The following is a 10,017-nucleotide window of genomic DNA, read 5'->3' as shown; positions in this document are numbered from 1 at the left end:
AACTACATACGGGTCATTAACATTTGTTTAAAAAAATTTCAATCACGTTACCTCGTGTAGCTAACAACCTAGTAACATTAGCAGTAAACATTTGTCATTTTTAGAACTGTATTGTCTGCATTTTATTGTAGGCCTATAGGGAAGATAGGAGATTCATATTAAAACATATCTTTTCTTCCTAACTTGTTTGATAAGATTAGTACAGATTTTCTCAGGAGACCGCACACAGGTTTGGGAATCGTAGGCCTACTATCGTAGGCCTACTATTCTCTCTCTCTCTCTCCCTCTCTCCCTATCTCTGTTTCTAATTACATAAACTATTTCAGAAAAATCGGAGATGGTGGGTGTCATGGCTTGCTGAAATGACATGGAATGACCCCAAGTTTTCTTAAGTCAGGATCATTATGAGATGATAATAATTCTTTATAAGGGGGCATGTTACTTAATCATAATATATTATACCTGTCATCTTAAAGTAAAAATACCAATAATATATAATCTAATGGCATGTAATCGGACAGATAGTATGTATGGTGGGGGCGGCAGCGTAGCCTAGTGGTTAGAGCGTTGGACTAGTAACCGAAAGATTGCAAGATCAAATCCCCAAGCTGACAAGGTACAAATCTGTCATTCTGCCCCTGAACAAGGCAGTTAACTCACTGCTCCTAGGCCGTCATTGAAAATAAGAATTTGTTCTTAACTGACTTTCCTAGTTAAATAAAGGTAAAATAATGGTGTCCATCTTAGGTCAGTCTCAACATAAATTGTTTAAATTTCATGCTAACATTGAAGACAGGAAGACACATTTAAAAAATCATTAGGCCAGTTCAAAAGATTTTAATTGAGATGACTGTACAGAATATGAACCTTGTATCTATAATTCATTGTAAATGTGTTCTTAAATTACAGTAATATTTAACCACTATGATGCTAATGTTTACAGTATGTTGGATTCTTGCTTGAAACCATCAACCCGTGATATAGATAAGACAACGCAATTGATTTGGATTGAGAGATGTTGCATTTACTGGTTTATTAATTTCATATATACTACATGACCAAAATATTAATATGGAGTTGGTCCCCCTTTGCTGCTCTAACAGCCTCCACTCTTCTGGGAAGGCTTTCCACTTGATGTTGGAACATTGCTGTGGGGACTTGCTTCTGTTCAGCCACAAGAACATTAGTGAGGTCGGGCACTGATGTTGAGCGATTAGGCCTGACTCGCAGTCAGCGTTCCAATTCATCCAAAAGGTGTTTGATGGGGTTGAGGTCAGGGTTCTGTGCAGGCCAGTCAAGTTCTTCCACATCGAACTTGACAAACCATTTCTGTATGGACATTACTTTGTGCATGCTGTCATGCTGAAACAGGGAAGGGCCTTCCACAAACTGTTGCCACGAAGTTGGAAGCACAGAATTGTCTGGAATGCCATTGTATGCTGTAGCATTAAGATTTCCCTGCACTGGAACTATGGATCAAGCATGAACCATGAAAAAGAGCCTGAGACCATTATTACTCCTCCACCAAACGTTACAGTTGGCACTCTGCATTCGGGCAGGTAGCGTTCTGGCATCCGTCAAACCTAGATTCGTCTGTCTTACTGCCAGATGGTGAAGCATGATTCATCACACCAGAGAACACGTTTCCACTGCTCCAGAGTCTAATGGCGGCGAGCTTTACACCACTTCAGCCAACACATGGTATTGTGCATGTGATCTTAGTGCTGTGTGCGGCTGCTCAGCCATAGAAACCAATTTCATGAAGCTTCCAACAAACAGTTCTTGTGATGATGTTGCTTCCATAGGAAGTTTGGAACTTGGTTATGAGTGTTGCAACCGAGGACAGACGATTTTTACACGCTACGCTCTTCAGCACTCGGAAGTCCTATTCTGTGAGCTTGTGTGGCCTACCACTTCACGGCTGAGCCGTTGTTTCTCCTAGACGTTTACACTTCACAATAACAGCCCTTATAGGTGACCGGGGCAGTTCTATTAGGGCAGAAATTTGACAAACTGACTTGCATGCTATGACAGTGCCACATTGAAAGTCACTGAGTTCTTCAGAACGGGCCATTCTACTGCCAATGTTTGTCTGTGGAGGTTGGATGGCTGTGTGCTCGATCGTATACACCTGTCAGCGACAGATGTGGCTGAAATAGCTGAATCCACTAATTTGAAGGTGTGTCCAGATACTTTTGTATATATATAGTTAATTTATTAACTCAGGTTAGACTTATACAAGAGCAAGTTCAACAAATAGTCCAATGATAATGGTGAATAGCAATGCATTGTAAACATGTACCCCCAAACCATAACACTACTGAACATCTAATCAAATGGCTACCCAGACTTTTTTAATTGCCCTCCCCCCCCTTTTTTACACTGCTGCTACTCGCTGTTTATTATCTATGCGTACATAGTCACTATACCCCTACCTACATTATTTGTTACTTTAATTTCTTTTTTTTCCGATTTTTCTTTAAACTGCATTGTTGGTTAAGGGCTTGTAAGTAAGCATTTCACTGTAAGGTCTAAAGCTGTTGTTTTCGGCGCATGTGACAAATACAATTTGATTTGATTTTGATTTGATATATTAGAGTCTGTGAATTTTTAACATTGATCAAATCAAATCACATTTTATTGGTCACATACAAATTTTGCAGATGTTATTGCGTGTGTAGCGAAATGCTTGTTTTTATAGCTCCAACAGTGCAATAGTATCAAACAATTCGCAACAATACACACAAATCTAAAAGTAAAAGAATGGAGTTAAGAAATGTATAAATATTAAGTGAGCAATGTCAAATCAAATCAAACTGTACTTGTCATATGCACCGAATACAACAAGTGTAGACCTTACCATGAAATGCTTACTTACAAGCCCTTAACCAACAGTGCAGTTTAAGAAAGAGTGTCGGAGTGGCATTGACTAAAATACAGTAGAATAGAATACAGTATATACATATGAGATGAATAAAGCAGTATGTAAACATTATTATTGTGACTAGTGTTCCATTATTAAAGTGGCCAGTGATTTCATGTCTATGTATACAGGGCAGCAGCCTCTAAGGTGCAGGGTTGAGTAACCGTGTGGTAGCCGGCTAGTGATGGCTATTTAAACAGTCTAATGGCCTTGAAATAGAAGCTGTTTTTCAGTCTCTCGGTCCCAGCTTTGATGCACCTGTACTGACCTCACCTTCTGAACAGGCCGTGGCTCAGGTGGTTGATTACCTTTTTGGCCTTCCTGTGACATTGGGTGCTGTAGGTGTCCTGGAGGGCAGGCAGTGTGCCCCTGATGATGCGTTGGGCAGATCGCACCACTCTCTGGAGAGCCCTGCGGTTCGAGGGTGGTGCAATTGCCGTACCAGGCAGTGATGCAGCCTGACCGGATGCTGTCAATTGTGCACCTGTAAAAGTTTGTGAGGGTCTTAGTGGCCAAGCCAAATTTCTTCAGCCTCCTGAAGTTGAAGAGGCGCTGTTGCGCCTTCTTCACCACACTTTCCGTGTGGGTCGACCATTTCAGATTGTCAGTGATGTGTACGCCGAGGAACTTAAAACTTTCCACCTTTTCCACTGCTGTCCCTTCGATGTGGATATGGGGGCAGTATGGTGAAGAAGGTGGAAAGCTCAGTCTTCAACACCATATTACCCTCCAAGCTCATCAGTAAGCTCGGGGCCCTGGGTCCTAACCCCACCATGTGCAACTGGGTCCTGTACTTCCTGACGGACCGCCCCCAGATGGTGATGGTTGTGTCGTCTGGGAAGTTGATGATTGAGTTGGAGGCGTGCTTGGCCACGCAGTCATGGGTGAACAGGACGGGATTGAGCATGTACCCTTGTGGGGTCTCTGTGTTGAGGATCAGCAAATTGGAGGTGTTGTTTCCTACCATCACCACCTGGGGGTGGTCCGTCAGGAAGTCCATGACCCAGTTGCACAGGGCGGGGTTCAGACCCAGGGCCCCGAGCTTAATGATGAGCTTGGAGGGTACTATGGTGTTGAATGCTGAGCTGTAGTCAATGAACAGCATTCTTACATAGGTATTCCTCTTGTCCAAATGGGATAGGGCAGTGTGCAGGGCGATGGCGATTGCATTGTCTGTCGATCTATTGGGGTGGTAAGCAAATTGAAGTGGGTGTAGGGTGTCAGGTAAGGTAGAGGTGATATGATCCTTAACTAGCCTCTCAAAGCACTTCATGATGATAGAAGTGAGTGCTACGAGGAGATAGTTATTTACTTCAGTTACCTTCGCTTTCTTGGGTATAGGAACAATGGTGAACATCTTGAAACAAGTGAGGACAGAAGACTGGGATAGGGAGAGATTGAATAAACACTCCAGCCAGCTGGTCTGCGCATGCTCTGAGGACGTGGCTAGGGGTGCCGTCTGGGCCGGCAGGCTTGCGAGGGTTAACACTCTTGAATGTCTATTTCAAGTCGGCCACGGAGAACAAGAGCCCACAGTCCTTAGGAGCGGGCTGCGTCGGTGGCACTGTTTTATCCTCAAAGCGAGCGAAGAAGGTGTTTAGCTTGTCCGGGAGCAAGACGTTAGTGTCTGCGACGTGGCTGGTTCTCCCTTCGTAGTCCGTGATTTTCTGTAGACCCTGCCACATACGTTGCGTGTCTGAGCCATTGAATTGCGACTCCACTTTGTCTCTGTACTGACGGTTTGCCTGTTTGATTGCCTTATGTAGGGAATAACTACACTATTTGTTTTCAACCATATTCCCAGTCACCTTGTCATGGTTAAATGCGGTGGTTTGCGCCTTCAGTTTTGCACGAATGCTGCCATCTATCCACGGTTTTGGTTTGGGTAGGTTTTAATAGTCAGTGGGAACAACATCCCCTATACATTTCCTGATGTACTCAGTCACAGTGTCTGTGTATATGCATGTCGGTCAGTGCAGCACTCATGTTTGCGAGTGACAGTGTGGGTTAATATCTGGCACACTGCCTGTGTGACACACACTCTGTCTTTCCCACTGTCTCTTCTCTATCTAACCAATGCAACATCAAAATATTTATTAAAAGACACCATTGATATGCATTGATAGAGGAAATAGCTAGATCTTGTGATGTTCTTGTGATGCTCTTTTCCTTCAGTCATCTCTTTACATTTGAAGGTTTATGCTGTTACAGATAGTTATGTTGGGTAAGAAATGGCCTTAAAAAATATGACATGATACCTTGCTGCAACGCTTTGCCCAATTATGTATTTTCCCACAATAAAACCTCTAATAGATGTCAGCATTCTACTTGTTTAGATGTTTTCTCTCTCTCTCTCTGCTTGTGTGAAAACAAACAGCCCAAGTGATCAGGGAATAGCTTAGGGCTCCAATCCTTTGATATTTCAAAGCTAGCTTGTTAAAATGCAGGCACAACTAAAAGGCACTTATTTTTAGGTGAACACACACAATGCGTGTTGCTGACTCTCTCTCTCTCCCTCTGTCTGCGTTCATATCAGTCTCTTGAAGGCAGACACACTGTGTTCAACAGTACCTTGCAGGGTTTGAGCTTTGTGAAGCTTGCTAGTGTGTTTCTGTAAACATATTCACTTCTACAACTATATTCCAAGAGAATACAATTTCCTTTGTTGAGTGTGTATTTTCTCTTTATTTCACAGTCCTCTTCTGATAAAAAAAAAAATCAGATCTATTTTTTTATTTAATGCTATTAGGTCACACATTATGCACAGTTTACAAAAGACAGTTTTCAGTATTTGAGTTTTTAGGAAAAAATACATATTTTACATTGTGAAGAGTCGGGAGCATTAATATTATCATTATACTTATTTTATCTTGGCAAAAGAACTCCAGTGGTATATGTCATATTAGATTTGAATATGACATATATAATGCCTCTCTCTCACAACTAAATATTTTTTTTGTCTTAACAATTATAATATTATTTTACAAAGACCAGATGTTAGAGTGATTTGTAAGTGGCCTTTTTATATTATAAAGTAGGTCTATAGGGAGCCGCTATACCATTATCCCATGATATTGTTCCTACCTAGCCTGCTCTTCCACAGAGTTTTTCTCTAAGAAAAGCAGCGACAGGGCTGAGACAGACAGACAGACAGACAGACAGACAGACAGACAGACAGACAGACAGACAGACAGACAGACAGACAGACAGACAGACAGACAGACAGACAGACAGACAGACAGACAGACAGACAGACAGACAGACAGACAGACAGACAGACAGACAGACAGACAGACAGACAGACAGAGACTGACTGGCAGGAAGGGAGGCATGCAAGCAGGCAGAGAGAGGGAGGAGCAAAATCTCCACTGACTGTGTCCCTTCTATACTTGCGAGCAAGAACGCAAGTGAGAAAGAGAGAAAGAGGAAGGGGAGAGCATGGGAGACACAATTGTAGAGCAACACACTGATGCACTGAGAGTGTGAACGGCAGAAAGAGAAAGAGAGAAAGAAAGAGAGGGACAGAGGGAGAGTGAAACTGTGAGTAAAGCTAGAATGAAGCTGAGCCACCGGCAGCAGGGAAGACTGAAGATTTGATTTTCCGGGAAATAGGAGACGATATATAAAAAGAGAGCAGGAGAGAAGACGCACACACTCTCACTGAGAGAGCAGCAGCTGAAGAAGAGAGCTACAGTGCCAGCCTCTCACACACAGACAGACGCACAACTCTCTTTATATCTCTGCTGCTAACTTTGTCTCGGCATCAGCAACATCTCACAGACGGTAGGCACACAGGAGCAGACTTCTTCCCCTGTTACTTCTCTTTAATGATGATGATCCCTTGGCTGGTTCTGTTCTCTTGGATGGCTCGACTTGGTAAGTAAACAGTGCTATCTGACTCTCTCTCTCTTTATCTGTCTCTGTCTCTTTCCCTTCTGTGGCTCTGACTGATCTGTATGGAAGTGAGATGCGTTTTCTCTCTTCTCTCTGTCTATCTCTCACTCTCTCCCCCCCTCTCTCCATTCTGTGACTCTGACTGATCCGTATGGATGGGGGAAGCTCTGTAATTGATACTAGGTCTGTGACTTGGAGGGACCGCTTTACTGTAAGTTTGGCTGCAGTTTGATGTGCCTTTGCTATAGCTTCTCCACAGTAGCTCTGAGTGATACTTGAATTGTCTACTGTGGGACTGTGGCGTAATCTCAGAGAGCTATAAGTTGCTTCGGTTATTGAGATTTACATCAGTGTTTTTTAATCGATATGAATCCTTTTCTGTGTCCTTTGAAACTGTGAAATGTCCCTGACTATATGTCTGCATCTCACGTCTGGCAAGAAACAATGTTGTCTTTGCTTGTTCTGAATGAGCAGAATTGAAATCCTGCTTACGGTGTTGAATTTGTGTCTGTCTCTCATTACATTGATCTAAACATGCTGGGATCATTCATCAGTGTGTCAGAGAAACACTTGCAGAAAGCAACAAGATTAAGCATTTATTTCTCCTTGCACCTTGAGATACCAGAATGTCTGTCCTTAGAAAAATCTAAAAAACTCTTGAAGTTTCAAGGGTAGTTTTGTAACAGTAAGACATTTATTTTAACATTGTCATTTAGTTGTTTCTCAAAGATTTAGAAAATGAATTATAACTCCACACTCGTATATGCAATGCTGTCACACAGGTGCATGCAAAAATGGTGTGTGTGTGTGTGTGTATGTGTTTTGTGACTGTGTGTGTACATGTTTGTGCATGTATGTGTGTGTGTGTGTGTGTGTGTGTGTGTGTGTGTGTGTGTGTGTGTGTGTGTGTGTGTGTGTGTGTGTGTGTGTGTGTGTGTGTGTTTCTACTTACACATATGTTTCACAGTAATTCCAAAGCTATGGCCTATGATTGCAAATGGGTGTTAGAAAAGATTTTACAATAACTCTCTCCGTTTCAATACACTCACCCTCCCCTGAAGTGACTTCCTCTTCCCTTTTCCTGATATACTCTCCAAGAGTTGTCCAATTCCTCTGTTGCACTGTCAAACTCCTATTTCACTTGCTCAGTCATATATCTCTGCCAGTCTAAATGGTAATTCCCCAAATGTTATTGCTGGTCCTAATGTTAAGGTTGGGTGTACGGAACCAGTCGTGTATGACTGTACAAATACTCCGCCTTTCGCTCTGGACATACAGAGTGCGCGGCGCACCACTAATTTGAATTTGACACCAGTAATAAAGCTTTTAATAGCGCTCTCAGCAGCACTCTTCAGAGACTGTACATCAAACCTCAAGAGGGTGTCAGCTTTATTGCTTAGTTTTATGAGTATCTGACTGTGTGCGCCAGCGTCGGAAGTCAATATAGGATTTTTACCCCATCAACTCCCCTCAGTAAATTGTAAGTTGGAGAGGTTGGGGGCATTTTCTATGGTTCCCAAATGACTGCTTAATTCTCTAAGCAATAGGCCTACCTATGGGTTAATATCTCTTCTCCTCTACAAGCATCTTTTCTCCAAACTGCAAGCTGTCAGAGCTTGGACAATTTCAAGCACCTATAATTAACCAACATACTGTATATACTGCTGTATATACTACTGTATATACTACAGTGCTGGCAGTCACTGCTGGATCCTGCTTTACGATTCTAAGGCCAATCCTCAGTGCTTGCCACCGACCGCCATACATCTTTTTTTCTCAGTCGTCTGGGGGATCAAGTGCTCTTCCTTGACGTCGCTTCTCTCTTGTGATACACTGATCAAGCGCTGTAATTTGCATCCATTGTTTTCAGCAGAATCAGTGGTTATCGAAAACAGAGGATGAGGAGGAGGGTTGTGGGGGGGACAAGGCTGCCATCAGTATCAGAGTACTACAGTATGTTTCAAAGGACCTCTCACATCGATTAAAAGCATACAATGAACACAACTGACTCTTGATTAAAGGTTAAAGTGTGTTGATTAAACAGCCATTCTACACTCCTCCACCTCCCCTTATTAATCTTCACTTAAGTCCTTCATTCTTGGAGCTCCTGCCAGTAACACTATGGTGGGGGCAGTGATGAGCACTGAGCAGCACCTCTCTCTACCCCACTCCACCCCCACCTATGTTCTCCAAACTCAACTCTCCTGTGCTTCCGCCACTCAACGATTATCACGCTGAGATCACAGTCCCCCTGTACTCCCAATGGGGAGGGGTGGTGATGCCTTTGAACATAACTCTAAAAGAGCAATGAAATGGCAACGCCATGTCTGGTGCATGCTGCATTCAGGAACGTTCTCACCATACTACGAACTAGCAGCAAATGGACTGTTTTACATGGCACACTGTCAAGTGGAAAGTAATCACGATACCTTTGTCTTAGGATGATCCAGAGACATTTAAATGGTTTAAATAAGGAAGCCACGTGGAAAGATGTTCACCTGTAGTGTTGCAAAGTTGACCATCAGAGAGCTTCAGCCAATCTAAAATCATTATCTTAAAAATAGACTGGTGGTTTAGCCCCTCGGGATTCCAGGAGATTACCTCAGAGTCAAGCTCTGGTACAGGTGAGCATACTATGAGACAACACCCACTTACACTTCTAGCTACAGCCTTTGGCTTTGGATGAGTTTCCTAAGGGCATGAGCACAGTTTATAAACCCAGAGGCCCAACATTGCAAGACTTCCAGGAAAGCTTGCAAAGCAGACCAGACTGGGGTTTGAGAAGTCAATGAGAGAAGTGAAAAATTATTCCAATAGTTGTTCATTTTTCGCAAAATATAAAGGCACAACCTAGATTTGATCCAATGTCTTAAGTAGCTGAACATGTTATTACTCCAACCTCGTGAAAGTGACAAACTGACACGTTTTCATTTTCGTCAATAATGACTATATAGAAGGAGTGCCTTTGATTTGAAGGTCAGCACATGCACAGTTTGGCACAAGATGACTGTTAGATGACCCGGTGACGTGTTTCTGCTAGCCAACATCACCATGCCATCACCTGCAAGCGTGATTGGGGATTTCTATTGGAGAAGCAGTTTCTACATACTGTACAGTATTTTCATACTAAACCATCTTTGATCAGAGTTTCACCTCATCCTTTACACAGGAAAGTCCTATTGACTTTCCCAATGGAGCGT

General features: G+C 42.7%; 1 protein-coding gene across 1 annotated transcript in view; it reads left to right on the top strand.

Moving 5' to 3' along the window:
* The first annotated feature begins 6,336 nt into the window (after positions 1-6,336).
* Positions 6,337-10,017, top strand: part of LOC106567547 (kin of IRRE-like protein 3) — a 368,305-nt gene continuing 364,624 nt past the window's right edge. The window contains exon 1 of the mRNA XM_014136991.3: positions 6,337-6,799. Coding sequence (XP_013992466.1) covers positions 6,751-6,799 — 49 coding nt within the window. The 5' untranslated portion in view covers positions 6,337-6,750. The remainder of the gene's footprint in view (positions 6,800-10,017) is intronic.

The sequence above is a fragment of the Salmo salar genome, chromosome 13 (assembly GCF_965601325.2).
Source record: "Salmo salar chromosome 13, fSalSal1, whole genome shotgun sequence".
NCBI classification, from domain to species: domain Eukaryota; kingdom Metazoa; phylum Chordata; class Actinopteri; order Salmoniformes; family Salmonidae; genus Salmo; species Salmo salar.
The sequence above is the reverse complement of the archived record's forward strand: the minus strand, read 5'-3'. Positions and strand labels throughout refer to the sequence as shown.